Source organism: Sturnus vulgaris, chromosome 8 (genome assembly GCF_052056855.1).
Source record: "Sturnus vulgaris isolate bStuVul1 chromosome 8, bStuVul1.hap1, whole genome shotgun sequence".
Taxonomy (NCBI): domain Eukaryota; kingdom Metazoa; phylum Chordata; class Aves; order Passeriformes; family Sturnidae; genus Sturnus; species Sturnus vulgaris.
The window spans coordinates 29,800,051-29,825,605 of NC_142250.1; the positions used below are offsets into that span (position 1 = coordinate 29,800,051).

Sequence of the window (25,555 nt, forward strand, 5' to 3'; positions counted from 1 at the left end):
TTAATGTTTTCTCACCGAGATCTAAATACCGAAAGAGGCCCAAAGCGCAACTGAAGTCCTTTGATTCACTGTACTTTATTTTGGTATAAATTTACATTCATTATTGTTTTCCTTTGGATGTGTAGCCCTCAATTAGTGTGATGGCTCCATTAAAGCAAGCGAGACTTCGCCTTTAATTATTACAACAAAACACCTAGTTTCAGCTTGGGGAGAGGGTCTCTATTGACATAAGCAGAGGTTATAAAATTTAATTAGCCATTCCTATCAGATTTATGGCATTCAAATTGTTCTGTGTTTCTTTCCTTTGATCCTTGCTGTACAATCCCCAAGATTTTTGTTCTGATCAAATGAGAATAAAGCTTACTGTGCAGAGAGAAGTTTTTTGTTGTTCTTTTTTTTTTTTTTTTTTTAAAGCCCTTTTTTCCTTTCTCTCATTCTCCCTTTCCCTTCTTTTTTGCCAGGCAAGGTCAGCCAGTGTACCCAATCACGACAGGGGGTTTCCGCCACCCTTACCCAACAGCTCTGACCGTCAATGCTTCCATGTCAAGGTGAGTTCAAATACTGAGGTCCTAAATTAAGAGCAAATGTAGCTCCTCCTCCCACTCTCTGGAGGAGAGCATTTCATCTAGGCAGCAGATTTCTGAAAGCACTTCAGTTAAACATCCATCCATAGCTTTTGTGTGGGGTGGAGGACAGGGCGAGGGCTACCTTCCCATGTGAGGAGAAGGCAGTATCCTAATGGTGTCATTGGGCCTCAAGAATTTGTTTTAGAGGAAGAGGTGGAGGACTGAGAAGCCACCTTTAAAAGCCAAACTAAATGAAAGAGCTGGGAGAATGTAATGTTGAAAAAGCAGGGATAAGAAGTCGTGGTAGCCTTTGCTCTCTCGGTGGCCATCAGCCAGAGCAGCGTGTGTGTGCAGGAGAGAAGGCTCAGGAGGGAGGAGGATTGCTCTTCAGCAGAGTTGGGAGGAAGGTTATTGTGCTGTGTTTTCCCTCCCAAAGCTCCAAACACTGATAGTCAACATAAAAGGGCCTGCCTGACCCTCAAAAGCTTTAGAAGTATATATTTCTCCCCCTCCCTACCTCCAATTAATTCCATCTAATTTTCCAGGGGCTGCTAGTTTTATTTACAAACTGGTTGGCAGCACTATGTTTAAGTAATCAGTAATTGCTCCTAATGATAGTTTTATTTTCTGTTCATCTGATTTTCAGCCTGGTTAATTAAATCGGTGGAAGTTTAGACTTTCCTGATGGGCTGAAACAGCTAATCCATTTTGATGATGGCACATAATTAAATTAGCATGCATTACATAGCAAGGTTCCATGTCTCTTCCCTGCTCTGTCCCTTCCTCTCCATCTCTGCAGTTTAATATGTGAAGGTTGGTGCATAGATGATCTAAGGAGGAAAAGACTGGTGAGGGCTGGGGGGAAGCACACCTCATTGAGAAGTGGGAATCTGTACCTAGGGCTCGTGAATGAATGGGTGGGAAAATAGTGTGGTGTGTGTGCTTTAGATAAGTAAACAAAAACCTAAAAATTTAAAAATAGACAACTGGAAAATCAACTTAAAAAAAAAAAAAGTGTAGTCCCAGCACAGAAAAAAGATACTAGGCTGGGGAGAGATCTGCAAATTTAAACAATGGTTTCCTCCCCCTATTTAATCTTTTTTAATATCTATAAAAGACTTGCAGGCATGGTGTGAGGCAAAGTAGAGCTTGATTTAGTTTAATTATTATTAGAGAGGCTAGTCATTTGAGAGAAGGGGGAGATGTGGAAGCGGGGAGGGGGGGGCTATATTCCCAAGATAGGCTTTATGAAAGGTATCTAGTTAAAAAGAGTACACAGCAAATTAAATACATTATTGTGGTAATGGGACGACAGAAGTAGAGGTCTATTATACTTATGGCAGTTATAGGAAATGTAGGCTCCTTGCCCTGTTCTAGCACATCCTTTGATATTCATTCCATTCAGCAGCAGGGCCAGGACTTCTCAGAATTAAGTGATGGGTCATTATACTTTAAACACCATGGAGAAGCCTAGATTGGCAATTAAACAGCACTTGCTGACACTCGCTTGTGCCACCCTGTGACCCCCTTTAGATTGAGTTGTTGGAGCTCGGGGCCCTCAGCCTGCTAAATTGGTAGCAGGCACTTCTCCTGACGAGGGCTGGCTCTGAAATCTGCCGGCTTCAAAGGGAGCAAGATCATGTATAAACCATAATGTGGGTGCACCGTGGCTCAAAAAATAAGGCAGGAATAGATGAAATGTTACAAGTGCAAGGGGAAAATGAGAGAATAATGACAAATCTAATGCAACTCAAAGCAGAATTGTTGCACAGAAAAATGCATCCCACTGCTTGTGCATAAAATCAAGGCAGGCAGATGACATCCAGTTAACAGAAACATGTCAACAGTGAAGTAAAGTGAGAGTGAGTAAGAGAGAAGCCCCTGAGACAGCCAGGAACAAAAAATTAGTTGTCCTTAACAAGTTAAGACTCATCATTATATTCTGGCTTGGAGCCATAAAAGGAGACAGTGGTGTATAATGAGCTGCTTAGAATTTTTAGGGTGTTTATTGCAATTCATGGAATACTTGTCTAGAGAAAAAAAAATCTGGTGAATGTCTTAGGCGAAGGTGAGGGGTGTGCACATACACAGGGAGCCTTTCTTTTTGTCTCTGACAGAAGCCCATAGTGTGCACATGCTCAGGCACATGTGCAGGAGCATGAATAGATTTAAGGTGTTTACCCTTTGTTTCAGCCCAGAAACTTCTCCTCTGGTTTCCTGCGGATGGGAACACCCTCTGGGCAGGCTGTGCTCTCATACATGGTTCCATGTATGTTTTCCCCTGTCAGCCTGGGCTCAGCAGTGGGACAGCCTTGTCCAGGTGCCCGGTGTGGTCAGGAGATTTCTGGTGGTGCCCATGCTGCCTCCAGACATGCTGCTCATGCCTGGCCCTGGGCAACAGCCCTGCAGGGCCCTGATGCAAGCCCCTGCTGAAAACCTTGCCTTTGCTGGGCTGGCTTTGCCTCAACAGTGAAGTCAGCACAGACCTCAAACCTCACCCCTCCATCCACAGTTTTCCAGAGCCTGCCTTCAAAAGTAGTTCCCATCTTTGCCTTCATTATGGTACAGATCTTTGGAGACTATAGTGCTTCCCAACCCTTAGTTCCCTAAGCTTGGTAATTGCTGTTCATTAGTTAGAGTGCACTTATGAATAGTTTATAAAAGGTTAATGGGTGACTAATAGTGATTTTTCATAAGTGGTTTAGGCTATCAAGGTAGTGTCTTCTGGTTGTTTTAACCATTTACAACTCTTCGTTGTTGCTTGTAGCCTTGCCACACTCACACTGTATGCTTGTAGCATGCCTGTCACATCTCTTGAGCCATCATTACCCCTCTGTAATATGCCTTTAAGGTAAAATGAGACAGGGCTAACTGAGTGATGGGCAAACAGTGGACCCACTATGAAAAAACAACTGCTGGGAGAGGAAATCAGGAAATAATTTAGCAGAATTACACCAGACAAACACTGCACAGCAGTTAAGTGGTGGCAGTGGAAAATACCTTCTGTAATTGAAATTTCAGGGGAAATTCACTTTTGCTGAATGTAATTACTGAAGTTGGAGTGTAGCCAGGAAGTTAAAAATTAACACTCTTCCCCTGCTCATATTGCCACGTGAGTGGCTGTCTACATGGAAATGAGCAGGCACTTGGACTTTGGGGTGAACCCTCATCCCACCCTTGAAAGTCCATGGGATTGTGAGAGCAACTTTGGTTTCTGGAGCATGTTTTTATAGCCCTAAACACAGGAAGGGGTGTGTAAGTCCAATAGGCAGCCTTGTGAATTGGACAGATTCAGTATGAAAAAGTGAATGGTCATTGGTTATGAACACAGCACTTCCTCATGGAAACTGCAACCCTGAAAATAACCACTGAGCTGCAGCTGCCTGTTGATGAAGGCTGTAGTCTCTGGAGTTTTCAGCCCTATGAGTAAAATATCTTGGCTGAGGTCAGTGGAGGCTTTGCCATCTTTCAGGCCTTCACACAATGTGTGCATGCTGTGCTCTGCACTCAGATTTTCTCACTGCTGGTATATGTCCACTGCTCTTCATGCTGAGCCCTCATGTCAGACCAGCACAGCTCTTCCTGCCTTCTCTCTGAAGGAAGACTTTTCATCTCCATCCTCATCCTTCATTGTCCCCTTGTCTCTGGCTTAGCCAGCCCCAGCAGCATAGTCCTCTCTGAAACCCTGGGTCTTGCCTAGCACAGTCACTTGATAGGATGTGTCTCAGCCTTTTATCACTGTGCTTAGACTGCTTTCAGCAAGGTCAGTTTTTTGCCACCGGTTTTATTTTTGCTAGTGTTTGTTAGTTATTTTTTAAAAATCCAACTCGTACTGCCAGGTTTTATTTGCATTGTACTGTGTCTGAAGGTCCCAGGCGCTGTGTGAACAAAATGTCCAATCAAAATACATACACATGGAAGTAGAGAGGGAACAGAAAAAAATAATACAAAGGCCCAGTTTGTGTCTTGCTGATGGTGAGCAGTTCTATGGCAGAACTGGGACAAGGATGCCAGTCTCCTTTGCAGTCTTGACATTGTCTTCTGTTCTGACCTACCATAAACCAAAGTATATCCTCAAATGTGTGCTTCTCTCCCAGCTACTTTTGTCAGAGAGTGGGAAGGCACTTGGACAACCCACTTGGAGATTTGTGTCCGTGAGTCTTTAGCAGAAGTAGGAATGACCATTTTGCTGCCCATTCTCCTCTTTCCTTGCCATCCCACCTTCCTGCCTCCCTTCTCTCCATGCCTTTGTTCATGAAGAGCTGCAATTCTCTATAACTTGAACAATTTCACATTCTCTCTGTCAGTTCTTGCTCTTCCCACCGCTGCCTTCAAAGACAAAATAGTTCTGTCTAATCACCCTGAGTACTACCAGCTGATAGACAAAAGATCCTCAGAGCTTGTAGTGGACAGTGCTCTTGTTCATGAAAGTACTTCTGTGTCACTTGTGAATGTAGAGAATGTCTAGGCAGTCACAGGGGATGGGATTGTTAAGATCAGCACTGGAATTTATAAGAGGGAAGAGAAAAAGATAACCCCACTATATTTCTGATGCTTATACACAGTGATATCCATGGTATATCACCCCGTTTTAAATTCTGTTGGATAGCAAAATATCACTGTATATTGATGAGAGAAGAAATAATTATTTATCTCATTAAATGTTCCATAATCTTGGGTTATTTTACTTGGATCAGATTGTTCAAAATCTTGGATGAGAGTGGGGATTTGCACTGAGAAAAGTCCTTGCCAGATCACTTTAATTTTAGCGTTTTGGGGAAAGTTACTTCTGAAACATAATTTTAAGCTATTCCCTGGAAACCTGTTGACTACAATGGGAGTTTTCTAAGGGGAAAGCAGTCAGTCATGCTGTGCTTTCCTTATTCACTGCAAAACCTTTCTGAGGCTGTTGAGAAACAATGATATAAGTCAATCCTGCTTTTGAGAAGTTTGTTCATTTCTGTTAAAATGTAAGAAGTCTAAATGATTGTGCCATGTTTATGCTGTGATCCCGACCAAGCAATTAGATTCATGCAGAAGGATTGCATATCCCTCTGAATCCACTTGCAGGACTGGGATCTGTCCATGTATATGACCATAAACCATAAAGCTGGCAACATTTTTTTTCTCTTTAGAAACGCTAGACTGTTAAAGCCTTTCTAGGTTACTTTAATGGATCAAAAATTCCACAATCTTCCACCTTCTGTTAAAACAATGTGACTCAGAGATTTATTAGACACATATAAATATTTTCTTTTGCTCCATCAACAAAATGTAGCTAATGAGGCGTCTATAAGTATTATCAAAAATTCATCTAGAATGTGTTGGCATTAATATTTTATTTTGCTGTCAATATAGAATAAAAGATGTCATCCTAAATTTGCAACATGATTCAAAACTATAAAAATTGATTCCTCGGCTGCCATACATAATTTCTTAGCAAAGAAATGGACTGGTGGATTTTGTTTCAGGTAGCTGAAATTCCACCTTCATACAAGTTCATCCAGTTGAATTCGCCTTTTGTTAAAGATGTTAAAAATCATGATGTCTCGTGTCAGTAATGATAATGAAGGGGAAGATTGGCTTTAATGACATTAGAAGAGTCATTATGTTTAATTTATTGCTAATTAATGCTGCCAGCTTTCATATGCTTTGTCTAGCTGTCATGTGCTTGTTATATGCCAGTTGTTTTTTTTTTTTTTTTTAATGTGTGTACACATCCCTCCCCATTCATTCATTTTTATTCTGACGATTTACACAGCTTTCTCTCCTCTAGGTTTCCTCCACACATGGTCCCGCCACACCATAGTTTACACACAACTGGAATTCCTCATCCGGCCATAGTCACACCAACAGTCAAACAGGAATCTTCCCAGAGTGACGTCGGCTCACTCCACAGCTCGTAAGTTGTTGCTTCCCCTGTGAAATATTTTTTATTTTTTTTTTTTCTTATCTGTTATAATTTATTTGAATGTGGTTTAGCTGCCAAAATGTGTCAAAATATGATGATAGCAATCTTTGAGTCATTCTGTAACATAGGCAAGTAGTTACTAATTTCACCTGTTTCAACGAGGAAGTGGACTTTCCTTGATTGAGATTCAAGTTTCTTGACCAGTTTCTCTGTTACTCAGTGCCTAGTTTGAAGCCTTGAGATAACAGATGCACCACAGGATGCAAAAAGCTAAGCATAAATGGCTTCTTCAAAGCTGCAGAGAGCTGGTATCAGGTTTAGGTTTGTATTGACAAGAGCCCATTGATAACGGGGTGTAATTATTTCTTCTCCTGTCACACTCAAGCTCTCCCTGTGAGCCCATTTTTCTGTAGCCCATGTCCTTCCAAGGTTCTTGTAGGGGCTCAGAGGGTACTTAGTGATGTTGCATAAACATGAGGTGAGTTTTCTTGTAATGCTCTTAAGACTGTTCCCATACAGCAGCCAGGGTGAAGGTTCTAGAGAATCTTCTGGTCCTCTTCCTAGAGATTGCTGAGGATTAATGCTTAGAGAGATTGAGGGGATTAATTTAATAAACTCACAAGGGGTTCTTACTGTGAGGTCTCTGTCTGTTGTATCTTTACTCTTCAGAAAACATCAGGACTCCAAAAAAGAAGAAGAGAAAAAGAAGCCACACATAAAGAAACCTCTTAATGCATTTATGTTGTATATGAAGGAAATGAGAGCAAAAGTTGTAGCAGAATGCACATTGAAAGAGAGCGCAGCCATCAACCAAATCCTCGGTCGAAGGGTAGGTAACAAGGGACATGAGCAGGGCCTGAAACTCTGTAGGATTCACACCTTCTGAATCCCTGTGTTTTTCTGCTATTGTGAAAATGGGTAGGGAAATTGCTAAAACAAAGGCCTTGGTTTTGTTTTTTTAGTTTTTGCAGGCACTTCTTGCTGGTGGGGTCATTCATGGGGAAGAGGAGGAGTTAATTAATAGCAGTGTTATTTCTGTGTCGTTTCCATGACTGGTTGATGAAAAAAGTCTCAAATTTTTACTTTGGCCTAAGATAGGCAGAAAAGTAAATGGGAAATGGAAAACCTTTGAGTACAGTATCAGCATCTGTGAGAGCTAGAAGAGGGGAGGGAGTGCCAGTGGGGGAGACCACCTCCAAAGCTGTAACTGAGTTCTGGCTCAGGACAAGTGGTTCAGCTTCTGGACCATCTCTCCTGCTGTCTGTTTTTGTTTAGATTTCATAATTCTCCTTTCTCAACAGGAGACAACGGGGTTGAGTGCATGTAAATGATTAGTTGTGGTTCAGTTGATTTAACTACAGTTACAGTCTGGATTTGTAAATAAAATACGAATGTCAGCATGCCAGATCATCTGTTTATATATTTTTTTTTAATGAAAATCGATTCTAACTGTATTTATATGTATAAATAACACACTTTGCTGTTAACGTGCTTAAAAAAAAAAAAAACAACCACTAGTGCTTTTTATTTTGTCTTTTTGTGTTTTCTCCACCCCAGTGGCACGCGTTATCCAGAGAAGAGCAAGCGAAATACTATGAACTAGCAAGGAAGGAGCGACAGCTTCACATGCAGCTGTACCCAGGCTGGTCTGCACGGGATAACTATGTAGGTTCCTATGTAGCTGGAAACTTTCTTAGTAGTAGAGCTTGTAGAAATGTCAATGGGATCTGCTAAACCAGGTGGAAAGCCTCAGGACCCCAGTCTGGTAACAACAACGGGAGCTTCCCTCGGTGATACCAAAATTACTAGGGATAATTCCCAGCCTTCCACTTGGAAGAGGCTTCCTGGCTGGGACTAGTATAGGGTTAGAATTGGAGGATAACAGTAGAGCTCTGTGAAGAAAAGTCTTCCCTTCACTTTTACCAGCATCTGGAAATGCTGTTTGGCTTGCTGGTCATTTTGAATTTCATTTTTTAAAACAAAACTTTAAATCCCCCTAGTATAGCTCCTCTCCTTTCCACCAAAAGTGATAAATAATTAGTGTCTTGTGCTTATCTGTGTGAGAGTGTAGTGGAAAGTGGAAAAATGACTTTTCCTAGCTTCAGAGAAGGACTGGCAAAACCAAAAGCATTATATATTTGAAAGTTTTGTTCTCAAATGGGGTTAAATGAATTATTCCACGCTCTACAGTTGTGTAGTTTGTTTTTTTCTTCATGCCCATATTACCTTTTTTTTCCCTCTACCCTTCTCATTTTTTAAAAAGTGTATTGGAATTCATGATCAATTCATGGATTGTTTTTAAAATTGATTCCTCCCTCTAGTTTTCAGAAAGCCTCTTTTTGAGCTAAATGTAGTAGAATTTTTTGCTGTTAAAAAGCATAAGGGCAGCTTTATAACCCCTAGTACTAAATAGCTCCTTCCATGAAGGGTAAGCGGTGCAGATGGTAATAAGTGTTTGCAAGCCTAAGCCCATAAATTCTTGACAGATTTGTGGATTGGTGAGAGCTCTAAACCTGTTTTAATAGGATTATAGCAGCATCTTGATTTTTTTTTTAAGTTAAATAAAAATCACCTAAAACTTTCAAGGTCTCTAACTCTGTAATAAACCCTGTTCCCTGCCTTCTAGTCACACTTCCCTGCAGGTTTGGTGACCAACAGCTCTAAGATTGATGCCAGTTCTGTGTAGAGTTACACATTATGGTTTTGTTGAAGTCTATGTCTTCCATCCCCATCATCATCACTGCCGATTTTTACCATAAATATTCTATTTTGCTGTATATGACAATACTTGCCTCTGTAAAGGTGCATTTTTATATGTGTGGGTGAGAGGAATCCCGTTCAGAGTCTGCAGTGAAGCCAGGAGAAGCAGCAGCAGCAGCTCTTTACACTCTTCTGCTGTTTCAGTGGTGGAGAATATACATGCTCACTTATTTAGCAATATGTACTTAAGGACATTTTTTCAAATCCTTCTGTTTTCTTGATCATCTTTTCTTCCCACTGGGCTCAGCTGTCCCTTCTTGGTCATTACAAGTATAACTATGCATGCTCAATTGTCCTTCCAGTTCAGAATATTCTTGATTCTCTGCTCCTCAGAGGAGACCTTTTTAATCCTGATGAGGCACAGCTCCTGCTTAGCACGTTTTCCTTCCCTTTTCAGCACAGTCTGGCCTGAGGCTGTCAGACCATAGGCTCAGGTAGTTCCTCAGCACTGTGCAGTATCATCGTCTTGGGTGTTCAAAAGGGAGTGTAGGCTCGACTGAGGTTTCGGGAATGCTCATTCTGCACAGTGACTGTGCCACTGACAGATGGGCATGTACAAAGCCTCAGTGTTTAGGACCTTTTACTTTTGTCCTCACTGTGTGAACACTGAGAAACCCTTTCTTCTCAAGCTAAAAAGGACAGGATGAGAAAGCCAGTGCTTTCCCAGCGGCTTGATGCTGTACCCCCAAGTGACCTTCAGGGGGAACCTTCCTGCCTGAGGAGAGCGTGGTACCTTTGCATCACCCGCAGGATTTATTTATCTCTCCTCTCCTGGTCCATTCACAGCTCTCCTGAGTGCCCCTCCTCCCTCAGCCGTTTGTAGGGTCTTGAGCCTTTCACACATCTAGCAGGGGAGCGACTTTGGGCTGCTTGAAGTGGTTAAATTGTTAAGCACCTCACATCAGCTCAAGGATAAGGCCAGCTATAGCCCAAGTCTTCAGAGACAGGAGCAGTGCATTCAGGAAATGCAGCTTTCAGCCTCGTGGCTTGTTGGTGTCACAAGGCACATTGGCTCTTCCTGAGATCTAATGTAAGATATTTGGCAGTGCTGATTGCTGGACTCAGAAGTACGTAAGGGTCCAGTCACCTCACCCACTGCTTGTCTAGAAAATTAGTACCAAAGAACTCTGCAGACCTCTCAAAATCCATGTTGGTTTGGCTTTGAAGAGGGAGCTGCCAAAATGTTTAGCAGCTATTTACATCCATATTTACTTGCAGCATAAGAATTTATATAGTATGATGACAGAAAATGTTACAATCTGCTCAAGTCTTAGGAGAACAATCTTAGGCAAAGAAAAAATGGTCTCTTTGGCAGAACATTTGAAAAACTGCTGCCACAGTTCTTTCCTTAATTCCATATATTAATTTAGATACATAGTCTAATATCCTCATGTAGCCCAGAAATTGAACAAGCAAACCAGATTATTCTTCTCTCTGTTTCCTTTGAAAAGGGTGTAAAGAAGTCGAAGTGACCTCTGTCCATTCTTTGTTAGGAAGAGTTTTAAAAGTTTGTATTGAAAAAGAATGAGAAATTCCTGGTCCCTGGCTAACATTCCTGTAGATCAGCTGTTTTTAACAGATTACTTCCTAAAGGCATTACAGTGCTTTAATACCTGGCTTGAAGAGCTTGTGAAAGACAGGTGACTCCTGACCTTTGTTCTGGCTGGCCCTTGAGTGAAGAAGTTATAAGGTCTCAAATTGAAATAGCCCTTGAATTCCCAAATTCAAAACTGCAACAACTAAGCAAATTCGCCCCAGATGCAGTCTGTTAATTATGCCCGTGGCCTACTTCGGATTAAATAAAAGTCGGGTTTATAATCTTGAGGCAGTTGTCTGGTTTTGGTTACACTGTTGAGAGCTGAAAAAAATTCACTGATTTTCGCAGACTTACTGTCAATCTAGATCAATATAGATGGAGCAAAGTCTGAGCTTCTTCCATCTTTATGTGATATGTGGATTTCAAGATACCGTGGTTTTTCCCTATTCTATTCTCAGGGAGCTTTAGGTGCAGCACTCGTCTGCCTTGTCTGCCTGTCATGTTAGACTGATGGCTGCTCTAGCACTTGACAACTTCCATATCCCAATAAATTACCTCAGAGCTGCCAGAGATTATTTGTCATGAGCATCCAGACTGAAGGATTATGTACATGTTGTTTAAAGTGCCTTTGAGATGGACAGTGCACACAGTTTTTTTCCATCTCCAGAAGGATCTCATAAACCTGGACCAGCCAGGACAACAGGATGACAGTTTACAACCCTGAGCAAGCAAGGGCAGATGAGTGTAGAAAATCTCACGCCACAAGGCCAGCTTTGTGGAGGAAAAACAGAACAACAATGAATAAATGACCTACATTCATACTGGGGGAATTTTTTACTAATACATTCCAGGAAACCTATCATAGGGACCATCCCAAATGTGGGTGTGCCATGCTGAAGCCCATCTGAACCATATATCTGGAATCCATCTACTGAGAAAGATGCCCATTATGTGGGAGAACATCTTGGCTTTCCTAGATACATCCAACTCTTCAAAAAGTTCTGAGATTCCTTCTTCCAAGAGATGTTTATTGCCCCTTCACCACAAGAGACTGCTGCTCTGAGGTCTTCTCATGAGCTGCGCTTGCTACCATGCCTTCAAAAGCCAGGAATTCTTGTGCTGTTCACAGCTGACATTGCTGGCCCAAAAGTTGTTGCTTTTAGCATTTGGGGAGCTATGAAAATGAAATTACTCTGTTGCCTACATTGTCCTTGTTGTAGTAGTCTGCAAACCCTGTACCTCAGTGTTAGAGGAGTTTTCTTGGAAAAATAGCTTTTCTCTTTTGAGCTATGCTTATTACTTCTTATTTTTTCTACTGGAAAGGAATTACTGTGTTTTCACAGAAGCTGAGCTCCCAGTTGTCCTCTCCCACACTGTTGGAGGGAAACAGAATGGGATTTTTTCCCTCCAGTCAAAAACTGTAACAAATTTCATCATCTTGTACAGTTTCAGAAAGGGATAGAATTTAGCAAAATTTTACTGGTTGTTTCCTTGTGATAGAGCAAAATGTGGGAAGGGTCTTGGCTATGTCTGGATTTTTTTTCCTTGTCCTGGCATTGCTTTTTAAGTTGTAAGTGAAACTATGAAACTGCAGGTTAGGATTTGCTTATTACTGTGAGCTTCCTTGTCTGCTTGAATGCTTGGGTTTTGGTGCTGAGGAGCTCCAGGTGCTCAGTCTGACTTCACTTTCCTCTCTCTTATCTCCCTCTCCTTTCCCTCCCTGCCCCATCAATATATGATCACAAGTGATTCTTGAAATTTCTACATGCTGGAGCATACACATGTCAAATGTTTTTGGCTTCATGATGATCTTAGCTCAAAAGCAGCATCTTGCATGTCCTTCTTCTGCACTTCTTCTGGTGCTTCCAGCTGCCCATGGCCTTGGTGGGTTTTAGCACTGGGGGGCTGCAGTGAGGCTATCTGAAAAGTCACAGGGTGGGCAGGCAGAGTCAATCCCAGGGTGCAGCATCTCCTTGGGGCCCCCCAAAGTTCCCTGCACTGGGGGTGAGCCAGTGCCATCCTTCGGTGTCCCCCCTTGGGAGCTTTCTGCCACAGCCTCATTGCTCGGTGCCCTCTTGCAAGGACGCTTGTTTGGGGTTTTATTTTAATCCTTCTCATTTGTATATGTTTTCTGCAGGGAAAGAAGAAGAAGAGGAAAAGGGATAAGCAGCCAGGAGAGACCAATGGTAAGTAAAGACAAGTCAAAACCTCTTGCTTAGTGGAAGTGTGGCAGTCCTGGCGTGACCCTTGTAGGAACGGGGGAGGTGGGCACAGTTCTCCTGGCCTCAGGGGAGCCAGTCCCTATGCTAGACAGCTTTTTTTGTTTGGTTTGTTTTTTTTTTTTGTTTTTTTTTTTTTTAAATGCACTCCAATTATTCACGCGTTACCGCCCTTCTAAAACTAGTAACCCAGCCATTGCATGTCAGAGCCTCCTGGCGTGGCTTTAGCTGAGTTTGTCCGTGTAGTGCCGAGCCTGTAGCCGCAGAGCCGTAGCTGTAATTAATTAATGCCTGTGCCATCGTGTGTCCCGCCGTCCGCTTCCTCCGCGCGTCCCCGCGCGCGCGGCCGTGTGCGTGTGCTCCTAACTTGGGCTGTCCCTGGATGTCCTGATGCATGCCTTACAGTGGTAAATCGCACCCATCTTAAATTAAGGAGGTTTGCCATTCTATATAGGAAATTAGAAATACTGCATAGGCAATCTCATAGTCGATCTTGAAGAAGCCCTAACTTAGTTTTTTTGAAGCCTTTGTATAATTTGTTCTTTTTTTTCAGAACACAGCGAATGTTTCCTAAATCCTTGCCTTTCACTTCCTCCGATTACAGGTGCTAACGTCATTTTGAGTCATTTAAAATAGTTTATAAACTGCTTTTTAATTTTTTTTCCTGCCATTATAGATTTTAACATTAAACACTTATGACATTAAAAAAAAAAATACCATCCACACGTTTTGATAGTATTTATTATCTATATATCTTTATATCTATTATGTTTGATAGTATTTTTTAATTTTGTTTTTTGTTTTTGTAACAATTGCTATTAAAACAGTAATACAGTAAAAATAACGCAAGAGTTGTACTAACTGTGCAAATTGAATATGCAGTATTTCTTTAAAGAGACTGATAAAGAATGGAAGCAAGTCAGTAATGAACCTCCTTAATCTAATGGCATTTTTCATGGCTCCCACTAAGTCTTCTCACATTAGCATGCATATGCATTTTTTTATTATTATTTTAGTTTTGAATCTTTTTTTTTTCCTTTCTGCTCAAGCCTATTCATTGCAATTCACTAGCTGTACTAACTCAGCACCTTGCCATGCTTTACGTTTTATTTTCTGGCTGATACTAACATACTCATTCTGCAATCTGCTTATTCTTATCCATTCTTTTAAATACAAATTAATGAAAACAAGTAAATTGAATGTTATTCCAAAAGCTGCATTATCCCAGGAGATATAATTTCTTTTTTTTCCTTTCTTTTTTTTTTTTCTCTTATTTTGTATCTGAGTTGAAGAAAAAAGCATGTTCAGGATCTAACTTCCATACTCAGCTTCTTTTCTTCCTTTTTTTCCCCCTCTTAAAAAAAAAAAAATAAAAAAAACCCAGCCCAAATCAATCTTTGCCTGAAACATCCTGCTAGACCAACCACAAAGACTTTCCTCTACCTGCTCTCTGAAAAGGGAAAGAAACAGTCCTTTATAAAGGGATACTGCAGCTTTAATTGCAACAGCTAATCTCAAGAGTTGAATAAAAATGTAATTATCACTTTTTTTTTTAACTTTTAAATCAAAAGTCAATATTTGCAATTAATAACGAGGACATTGATTTTTATTCCCTTTTTTATTTTTATTTTTTCCTTATTTTTACCTTTCTCTTTTTTCTCCCCTTTTCTCTCTTCCTTTCTCTCTCTCTCTCTCTCTCTCTCTCACTCCCCCCTCTCCCCTTTTCTTTTTTTCCTCTCTCCCTTTTCTGCTCGCTTTTCTTGAACTCATTCAGACCTGAGCGCTCCTAAGAAATGCCGAGCGCGCTTTGGCCTTGATCAACAGAATAACTGGTGCGGCCCCTGCAGGTGTGTATAGTTTTCCCAGACTCGCTATGGCTGATTTGCAGCTGGTTTATTTGGTACTTTCCCCTTTTTTTTCCTGCCTTGTTGCTTTGTAGCTCTGTGTTGTGATCTAGAAGACACAAGGGAGTGGGACACTGCCATCAGTAATCGTCTCTCTGAAAGGGTTTTGCTTTTTTTTTTCTTTGTTGGTTGGTTTGTTTTTTTTTTTATTTTTTGCCTTCCTCTTTGCTGCTGCTAGCCAAAAACCCACTGTAAAACAGCATCAACCTTAAGCCCATCTGATCCGTGGCTCAACCACGCTCCTGCCTTCCAAGCCTCCACCCAAGGAAAGTCTCTCCCAAAGCCCTTGATAACGCGGCACTGAGTGCGGTACCGACACCACACAGGCTCGTGGCTGTGTCGGAGATTTTTTTTTTTTTTTTTTTGGTTTCCCTTTGGCTCATTATGAAAGTCCTGTTTTCCTTCCTGCCCTTGGTACGAGGGGAGATTACCAAATAAAGCGAAGGTGATTGAAAGCTGAACGTAGCTGTAGCTAAGATGACGCAGACCAAATGAGCTCTATCCACCATTGTGTTGTATTTTTTGTGTTTACCTTATGCTAACAGATGCAAATACTCCAAAGAAGTGTCGGGCATTGTTCGGGCTTGACCGACAGAGTTTATGGTGCAAACCATGCAGGTATAAAACTACCCATCAGGCCTTTGGGGAAATAAAAGCAATCTGTCCTCTTAGTGCATTTGTGTGATTTTATTTTTTAATCTTTTTTCCCCACTCCCCACCTTTCTCTTTCCCACAGCATCAATTGCTAATAATCTTTGGTCTTGGAATTTCTTGCTAATTTAATGCCATTTTCTCTCTTTCTTTACCAATAACCTCTCCCTGGTGGTAGAACTGGGAACAAGAAAACTCAAAGTCCTTAAAGCTGGCAATTTTTTTGGCTTATTTTTTGGGTTTTTTTTCCAGATTTTCCATTAATTTTTCCAGCAATATTCATGTTTAGCTGGACAGTTATATTTTGTCTTTCATTTGGGTCTATGTCCCCTGCCTGCAAAGGCTTTTTAAAAAGGTTCTTGGGATCTGCAGCACTAGATTTTTTCTCATTATTAGAGATGTAAAAGCCAGTGTTTACAGCTTATATAGTATTCATTCTTTTGGTATTATCTGAAAAATTAAACAGCTACCTATTGGCTTCTATGCCTCAGTAAGGCTTGTGTAGATATAATTTTTTTAATTATATGGAATCTTTTTTTGTAATCCCAAAAAAATATTTTTTCTTAAATTTTATCCCAACAAGTGAGCTGTAAATGTCTGAGCTCTAGACAAAACTCATTACAACTTTAGTAGCACAGTGTCCAGCATTAAAAGGAGATGAAAGCCATCAGAAAGCCCAAATTCCGGCAGCCCATGTTCTACTGGAGTTTAATTCCATGTGTAACTCAGTACGTACTTCTTTCTTGGTGGAGGGATACCGAGTAGTTCTTTTCTCATTCCTTTTTCCTTATATGATCGCATTTGGTTAAATTTGTTGTTTCTTTATTCTGATACAAGCAGTCTTTGAATTTGGAATATTATGATGGTAGGTATTTCAACCCAAACCACACTCTGTGTGTAGTGATTCCTCTCCCACATTTTCCCCTCTTACTCATGCCAGTCCCATGTGCTCCATCTCATTTAGAATGTAGCTCAGACGTCCATCGTATTTTGTGTATGCACGCAGTCTTGTCTGTGCTTAGTGTCGAGGAAACAGGGATTGAGGGTGGTGGTGTGTGTCAGTGTACCAGAGGAGGCACCAGAAATGCCTTCTGCAGGTTCTGTGTTGTCCCATTTGAGGCACGGGTGTTGGGGTTTAGGTATCAGTACCAGGACATGTGTTAAACAAGCTGGGAAAGCAGCAGTTTCTTAGTGCTTAAAGGGAGAAGGGTTCAGTGCAGAAGAGCTGAGTAGCTACATCACTGTGTCAGGAGTCTCATGCTAGCCAAGTCCTGCAGTGCTGTGTTTAGTTAGGCTCTATTCTGTGGTTACTTTGCTGCACACTATCAGCAGATATTTGTGTAGTCTAGAGATAGAGTATGTGAAGCATGTCAGGCTCTGCATGCCAAGTACCAGAACTGAGGGCACATCATGTTTGTGTTGCTTTATCTTTTCCTGGCTGCTTAAGTAAGCAACATACTTTTAAAACTACATTTTATCAGCAAGGAAACTTTTTATTTGGTCTGTACAGTGCTTAGGTTACATGTAAAGCATAAACCCTCTCTTAACTTACACCAGATTTTGGTCAGAAGTCTGGGCCAAGTTCAGTGGTAGAGCTGATCAGTTTGGACTTACTGATTCAGAGTCAGCTGCTTTTCTTTTTGTTTTGGTTTCTTGTTTGGTTTTTAATGCATGGAGGCATTTTACCACTAGGTATTAGAGCATTTCTCTCCTAGTTCTGGTCCTAACCATTATAACATTGCATTTGCTAGCATGGTAGCATTTTGATGCACACCTTAGGTAGGTGCTAAAGATGTGCAGTTTGCTGCTGTGGTGAAAAGTGCGACATCTTTGCCCACAGCAACTGAATAAACCCTTGCAATCTTCTATGGCTTTCACTCATGGCAATTGCAGCATTACAGGTTTCCTAGTGCTGTTCCAGGGCTAGTTTCAAGGGCAGCACAAGTGGGGTCAGGTCTGTTGGTGTTTGCCCTACTGATACAGCAAGTTAACACTTTCAGAGCAATACACAAGTGAATAATCCTCATTAGTGCTTCTGAGGGGGGGATATGTAGTATGTTTGTTCCAACCTTTAGAAGAGCAAAATGGAGGCACAAGTAGTTCCTTAGATTTTTGCTTATTCTCCCTCACCAGAGCTGCCTGGGGGTCTTCACATCTGCTAAAGGCCTGTGTGTGGTCTGGGGGTTTGCCCTCTGGACCTTTTGTCCCACTTAACCCTGACAGGTACATGACCACAGGTAACCATGGTGTGATTTGCACAGATTGTGGAAATGTCTCCCTTCTTGAGCCACCATGATTTAAGTAAATATTTTTTTCAGATTACAAGTGGCCAGACTTTATATTAAAGCGTTTAGCAAAAGAAGCAGTATGCTCCCTTAATCCTAGTCAAAGGAAAATTACTTCAGGTTAGCAGAGCAATGGGTTTGGTTTTTAAAAGGTTAACTCTGCAGTGTCAGAAAGGTAAACCTTGTTTAAGGCTGCTTTGCCATGGGAGCTCTTTCTTTCAGGCCACAGAAATATTTAATATTAAAAAACAAATTTTAAATGCTGGCATACTAAATTCAAATTGCCTCCAGTTAAATAATTCACTGCCCTGTAGGTTCACAGCAGTCCAGTTAAAGGGCTTTTGGACCCCCATCAATTTGGCAGGCAGAGCTTGGGTCTCTGCTCTCAAGTAATTTTAATTTGGGGATGGAGAGGGAGTCCTGCAGTCTCCAGCTTGTAAGAGCCCATCTTTTCACACAAGTAATATTGGTGAGCTTTGTGGGGCTTAACTGTCCTGCTTTGCCACTGGAGCTGTACAGAAGATCTGAACATGAACTGTGTCCCTGGTAGTGCTGCACAGCTCAAGTAGGAATTGTGAGGGAGGAAAGGGGAGAAAAAACATCAGAATTGTCCTTAGCCAAGAGCCAGAGATCTCCAGTGTTGTTTGTTGATGGTAGAAGAATTAACAAGGTCTGTTTTGAGCCCACCAAATTAATTTTTTTCCTGTCTTTTAACGTTGCTCTAATAAAGCATGGTTTACAGCCTTCACTTGCTGTCTTCTATCTTTCTTTCTTTCTTTTTAACATTTAAGTTGCATGGTTGTCTTTAGTTTTTAGCATGTATTGATCTGCAGGCTAACGTGGTTAAAACTCTAATAGCCCTAACCCCTTACCTTGCCATGTGGCACATGGAGCAGAATCTGAGAGCAGGCCTGAGTCTCTGGAGGAAGGGATGTCACAGCACTGGTCCCTCACTGAAACTGGTGAAAGATGGGGTGCTGGGGTTGTTGTTTCCTTCCTGGCTATGGGAGATGGTCGTTTTAATTCCAGTATCAAGCTAGTTTGATCTCCTTTGCAGATGAGAAGCATCTGTCCTCATTGCTGCAAGGGCAGAGCTTGGTTTCACCTAGTCAAATGCCATGCATAAGGGAGAACACTGGCAACCAGCAGGGGAACTGGGGCACCTCCTGGAGTGGGGAATGTCCCCAGTGACACTCAGCTGCACACTCAGGGGTGACGTATCCACTGGAGAGGGAGAGCAACCTCCTCCTTCACGTTGGTGGCTTTGTGCAGCTTAGCTGAGCATCCAAAGTTGTTGTGGCAGAGCTGCTCTAGACAGGCTTTGTCCTATGCCTGGGGCTGTGTGACAGCACTCCAACACTTCCCATGGGAAGTGTGACTGTGGATAGGAGGGCTGGAGAGCCAGCATGCTTAGGGTCGAGTTGGCCACTGGACATCATTCATTCAGATGCTGTGGTTGTTTACCTCATTATTTCTGTCCTACTGCTAGAATTGTCTTGCACATACTTGGCAAGAGAGATGGTGTGAAACTCTCATCTGTTTTCATTGCTCCTGTACATTATCCAGTGGACAGAGGGAGGAGAAAAGATCTCTGTCGGGTCACTTATTTATTTGAAGATGAGCGGCTCTTGTGAGACTCTCATATTCCCTGGTGTGAAATAAGATCCGTGTTGCTCCTCACCTTTGTACCTGTCGTCGTGCTCTTCACCTACTGAAATTGGATCCCACTCTGGAGTTACATGGATGGCCTCTCAGAGGAAAATCCCTAAAATGCAGACAAGCAGCTTCCCAAATCTACCACTGTCCCCTAAAACAAAAAGTAAAACTGAGTCGATCTAAAGCCACAACCTGCAGGCCATACAACCAGTTATTCTTGTTATTTTGGATCATACTCTGTTTTTCCTGTTCTCTTCCTGTTTTTTTCTTCTGTTTGCTTTGTTTGTTCGTTTTGTTTTTTATTTCCCCTCTCTCTCGTTCTCTCTGTTATATATCCCTCCTGTCTGACTGACATTTCTGGATTTGGTGTGGTTCTTAACAGAGGAGAAAGCAGTGAGCAGTAGTTTGCAGCCGTTCTTGCCTCCCAAGGGCAGGGCATCATAAGACCACAGGTGATGCAGGTGTAACTATAGCCCTGTTGAGTTGGACAGCATTATGGGACGTCTTGAGATACCATCAGCTATCCAGGGTTTTTATTTTAGGAGGATTAAATTACTTTTTAATGGTTTTTTTTTTTCCCATGGAGGAAAGTTTGTAGATTAGAACAGTGGGCTCCAAAACCCATTTATCTAGTTTTCTGATTATGAAAATAAGGAAAGGAGGCGGCCTGAAGAGGAGGGGGATGAAGAGACAATTAACTGGTGAATCCTTTCCAAATCTGTTAGCTGAGGGGAGGTTCCCGAGCGGGCTTGGTGCCGAGGACACCCTGCCAGACCCCCAGGATGGCACGTGGGGCCAGGCTCCCACCCGTGCAGAGCCCAGAGTAGCTGACTGACGGCTCTTTGCTGTAGATGACTGTCTCCATCAGCATCTGTGCCCTTTATTCACAGATAACTCTCTCCCTATTTCTAGGAGAAAAAAAAAGTGCGTTCGCTACATACAAGGTGAAGGCAGCTGCGTCAGCCCACCCTCTTCAGATGGAAGCTTACTAGACTCTCCTCCGTCCTCCCCCGCCATGCTCGCCTCCCCCTCCAGAGACTCGAAACCACAGACTGAACAAACGCAACCCCTCTCGCTCTCATTGAAGCCCGACCCGCTGGCGCACCTGGTGATGATGCCGCCGCCATCCTCGCTCGTGCTCGCTGAGAGCGCCGCGGGCAAGCCCGGCGCCCTGCCCGCCGCCAGCTGCCCCAACGGGGCCCTGGACCACCCGCCGGCCGCCCTCCCGCCGGCCGCATCCCTCGCACAGCCCTCGACGTCCTCCTTGCATTCCCACAGCTCGCTGGCGGGGACACAGCCCCAGCCGCTCTCCCTTGTAACGAAGTCCTTAGAATAGCTTTAGCCTCGTTAGCCCTTTCGGTTTCCTTTCGGGGGGATTGAATTCTGTTGGTATTTGGGATTTTTTTTTGTTGTTGTTTTCTTTTTTTTTTTTTTTTTTTTTTTTTCCTCGTTGTCGTCCGCTGTTTGTCGTCGTTTCTCGGTTTCATTTTTAATTTGTGCCATGTGGCTACATTAGTTTTATCGAGTTCATTGGTCAATATTTGACCCATTCTTATTTCAATTTCTCCTTTTTAAATATGTAGATGAGAAAAGCCTCATGATTCTGCCAAAATTTTTATCAACAGCTGTTTAAAGTCTTTGTAGCGTTTAAAAAATATATATATATACATAATTGTTATGTAGTTCCAATAGCTTAGTTTTAAAGACTGATTTTAAAAATTAAAAAAAAAAAGAAGCAATTTTGAAGTAGCCCTTGCCAGAGGCATTGGTTCTTTATTATTTGTATTAAATACGAGCTTGCGAACCAATCATTTTACATCTGGTTTTTAAACCTTTAAGGGCACAACGAATGCGGTGCCGCTACTACTTCTTTTTTTTTTCTTCTTTGTGTGAAACAACCTTTATTGTGATGTTACTTGTTATTGTTTAAATGTACAGAAACAAAGGGTTAAAAAAATGTGTTAATATACCTTGTTCCATGGTGTTGTTCTTTTTGGGGGAGGGGACGCTACTCAACAATTAAAAGTATCACAACGCTATTGGACCAGTAGTATTTATTGCTTTAGAAATTGCTTGTTGTATCTGTATGTTGTCCCTTTTTAAATGTTTTTTTCTTCTTTTTTTTTCTTTGAAACATTGTATAAAGGGTTTTTTTTTTCCTTTAGTGTAAGCATCTTATATATAACAACTCATTTGTACAAGGTTTTTAAGTTTATATATAAATGTGTATATATATATTTTTTCCGGGATTTTGTTTTTGATTTCTTTTTGTGATTTTTTTTTTTTTTTTTTTTTTTTTTTTTTTTTTTGCTATATGAAATACGGTTGCCACCAAATGGACATTCGCAGATGCATTTTTTCAAGGATCAATAGTGTAAAGAATAAAATTGCTTTAAAAGCCATTACACTCGAAAAGACTTGAAAATTTAGCAAGGGAATTTTTAGCAATGCTGTTTGAAAAATAGCAAGGTCCAAGTGTCTCCTGTTCAGAACTGCAGCTGAATCCCCTGCGACATTAGGACTGTAGGCTGTGTGCAAAATTTTTATGTGCCAAAATTCTCAGTGACTTTTAACTTTCTCCCGACAACTTTATTATTTTTTTTAATGCTGTAATTTTTTTGTTCATCATGTTTTGCTGTGATGTTACATAGGTAGATATGTATGTAGTTTTAATGTCACCTATAACAGACGTGTTTGGTAGCAGATTGTCCGGAAAGCATTTAAAATGAAGAGGTATAAACCCTTAAGGGCCAAATTCTGTATATTAGATTATTCATAAAAGGAAAATCAGACTGCCACTTTTATGTACACTTACTACATACAGGTAGGTAGCAAACTTAAAACAAAAAAAAAAACCTAGGCATGTTGATGTTGCAAAAAACGCTGTATAAAGCTGAAAAATTGTTCATCTGTTCATTCAGTGCCATTGTAGTTGACATGAAGCGATTGTAAAACTGTCTCAGATTTTTCTCTGGTTTATTAAGATGCTAACTATAACATTTTTTGTGAATACTTTGAATGTTTCCTAACAGTTGTGATGTTACTGTTCCGTTTTATGCTCTTATTCCGATTTTCATTTTTAATGGTTTGGAAGCCATTTTTTGTAATGAATAAATGTTCATGCTGTACAGTATCTGTAGCATGCAGTTCTGGATTAATAAAAGCAACTTAGTATGTGCAGAGAATGACTTGTCAACTCATTTATGCATTGACTGCATTTTATCTGGCTGGAAAGATTTGCAGGCCGACGGGAAAACTTCCTCAGAAAAAACGGGTAAAAATTGTGGCAAACTGCAGCCAGCTCTAGTTGTGAGAAATCCCGTTTCCTTTGGGTTGCCATGGAATGCATCTGCACTGGCCCTCTCCCTGCTCAGTGCACTTATGCTGTCTTCTGCCAAATCACGTGCCATTTGTTTTAAATAAAAAGGATTTTTAACCACTGCTAATCATGCAAGTGAGCTAAGGGAATGTCCTTCCACGTGAAGCGAGCCTGACTGGTGGATGGGACACCAGGGCTGGTGATACCTTTAAAGTATTTCTGTTCAACCTGGTGATCTCACATAACATAGGGCTGGTGCACTATACAGGTCACACAGGAGAGCCCAGATAGCCCTAATTAGTAAAGTCCTTCTTCTTGCCTTAGACTTCATCTCCTGGGCAGATTTAAGTCCAGTTTTGCATCTATTTGAGAGGGGTTTTTTATGCAATGAACCCTTGCAGCACAGCCTGCTCTTGGTTCTGAGAATCCAGCATCCCCCTGACAGCAATGCCTGCAGATGATGCAGGATGGGAGTGAATTTGTATGCAAGGATTCTTATTATGTTGTTGATTTGTTTGGGTTTTTTAAAAATAAGTGGAGATTTAAAATTCATAATTTCCAGGATTCTATCTTAAGTGGATGTCACCATAATAAGGCCAGTCATCTTGGAAAATGTCAGCCATAGTAATTCCTATAGTGGCACTTGAGGAGAACAGTGTAAAGGTGTTGAAGCAGGTATGTTCCCTGCCCTTGTGCAGGTGCATTGTTCAGGTACTACACTTCTGTTTGGTTGGTCTTGGCAGGCTCTGCAGGAAGGGTGAGTGCTCTGCAGAGCCCTGGGAACAGGCTGTTCTGGTAAGCCCAGCACTGGGATGGTGCTGACCCTTGCTGTGGGGTCCAATAAAATCTGCAAAAGTGTTCATTGGCTGCAGGAGGAATTTCCTTTGTGAGAGCCTTGGAGGTGCTGAGTGAAGTACTAAATAATGTGTAAGCAATATACAGTACTTCAAATCATTAATATTTAATTATTAGTTTACAAGAGGAGTGCTTTATTTTTTTTATTTTTTTTTTTGTTCAAACATGTTAGTAAAGGGCAAGATACATGAGTACTGTTTCTTATGTCCTATTAGAAGGATTAAGTCATGGTGAATTTTTTACCAAGCTCCATTTATCTCTCTTAATCCAAGGCCTGATGGTGTTTTTGTTGTGGTCTGACACGATGCTGCCCTTGAACTCAGTGGAACATGTTCCCTCCTCAACCACGACAGGCACATGGGCAGTGTGGGTGGGAGAGGGCTCTGCAGTGGAAAAAGGGCATTTCTGCAAAGCCTCTGTGGAAGATGCCAACTTTTGCTGTTGTTGGTAGCCAGTAAATTGAATGCAATGCTCAAATTACTCTCCGGCTTGTTAAGGTTTCTAGGGAATTTTTTACTTCTTTTTCCTAAGTGTTTTGACTCTTGCTAGGGCATGGCCATCCATCAGCCCGACACATGTGCTGCATCTCTGCTGGGGATAGCTGCTCTCTTCTAAAGTAAGGAATAGTGCTCCAGGGAGATCTTTGAATGCCTTGATTCAAAGTACACACCATCAAGGTATGATTCATATATTCAGGAAATACTGCGTTCTTTGCTCTCTGCTTTATTAGGCAAATTTCGGAAAGCAGAGTCCTAAAACACCATTCCTGTGCAAATTAGTTTTCCTTCTGTGTGTGTGGTGAGAGGCATGTGTTCCAAGGGTATATTGAACAGGGCTTGTGAGTGGTGGAGAACTTGTCCTGGGAACTTGTTTGCTGTGGAAAACAATTGTATATCCCTGGGAAAACAACTGCTTGTGTTTCCTGCAGGTTGTGCCTTGGCTGCGTCCCTTTGAGGGACTATGCCTTCAGATTTGCCTCCAAATTTCCCTTGCTTAGAGGAACTGAGCTGGGTCAAGGATCCTTGGAGAAAATTGCCATTATTTATATGTATTCCCTCTGTTTCCAGGAGCCCAGGTACAGTGGAAATGTGGTAGAAAGACAGCCCTTTCTATACACTGTGGTGTAAAATAGGGTGAGGAACAGGCTGATCACCTCCAGATCCACATGGCTGAGGGCAGCCACTAGAGTGGGGTGGTGACAAAGTGGCACAATCTGTTCTCATCCAGGACTGCCATGGGACAGCACAGGGCCCTGCACATAGTAAGTAATTCACTGTAGCTATCGCTTCCATCTGTTTTTATGGACTAAGGCAAGGAAGCAAGTCAATGTATTGCATGTTCGGGAAAAATTTATTTTCCATTAGTTTTGTAGATCTCATTTTTCACTTAGTGTATGGAATTTTAAAAAGTTTAAGCAATTGCTGACTCAAAGCAGTGCCACATGGTTTTATGCTTTGCTTAAAAGAAAAAAATGGACAGGCAGGAAAAAAGGAGCAATCTTTAGAGTCCTGTTCATTTCATTAGACTATAAAAAAGATGTAAAGAGAATTTACAGTAAAATGGTTGCATAGGTCATCTCAACAATTATGAAAGTTAATAATATTAATATTAATAATGCTATTGTTATTGTTACTATTTACTAAAACAATAATAACAAACAACAGCAAAGTGTGTGACACTGCTGCCCAGGTATGTCTGGCATATACATAGGAGCACTTTACCACTAAAGGCTGGATGAAGGTTTTGGATGCTGTTTTGGGAGAGGTGCTCCAGCTGAAAACTAAATTCAGTACAGGACCAAGATTGATCTCAAGTGATCTTTGTTGGACAGGATGTCTAAAGCTTTTGGAGCCTTAAAATTATAAATATTCAAATTTGATCAGATATTGTAG

The 25,555-nt window shown here is 41.5% G+C and overlaps 1 protein-coding gene across 19 annotated transcripts in view; it reads left to right on the plus strand.

The window, feature by feature from the left end:
* TCF7L2 (transcription factor 7 like 2) overlaps positions 1-22,674 on the plus strand; it is a 173,203-nt gene extending 150,529 nt beyond the window's left edge. For 4 of the 19 annotated variants that reach the window (XM_088169339.1, XM_088169340.1, XM_088169343.1 and 1 more), the window contains 9 exons: positions 462-548; positions 4,664-4,720; positions 6,343-6,468; positions 7,147-7,306; positions 8,035-8,142; positions 12,912-12,960; positions 13,547-13,597; positions 14,768-14,840; positions 20,402-22,674. In XM_088169339.1, the coding sequence (XP_088025465.1) occupies positions 462-548; positions 4,664-4,720; positions 6,343-6,468; positions 7,147-7,306; positions 8,035-8,142; positions 12,912-12,960; positions 13,547-13,597; positions 14,768-14,840; positions 20,402-20,825 (1,135 nt within the window). In that variant the 3' untranslated portion in view covers positions 20,826-22,674. Of the gene's footprint in view, positions 1-461; positions 549-4,663; positions 4,721-6,327; positions 6,469-7,146; positions 7,307-8,034; positions 8,143-12,911; positions 12,961-13,546; positions 13,598-14,767; positions 14,841-15,442; positions 15,516-20,401 lie in introns of all 19 variants that reach the window. The other 15 variants (XM_014872509.2, XM_088169344.1, XM_014872508.2 and 12 more) reach the window with 9 other exon arrangements.
* The last annotated feature ends 2,881 nt before the right edge of the window (positions 22,675-25,555 follow it).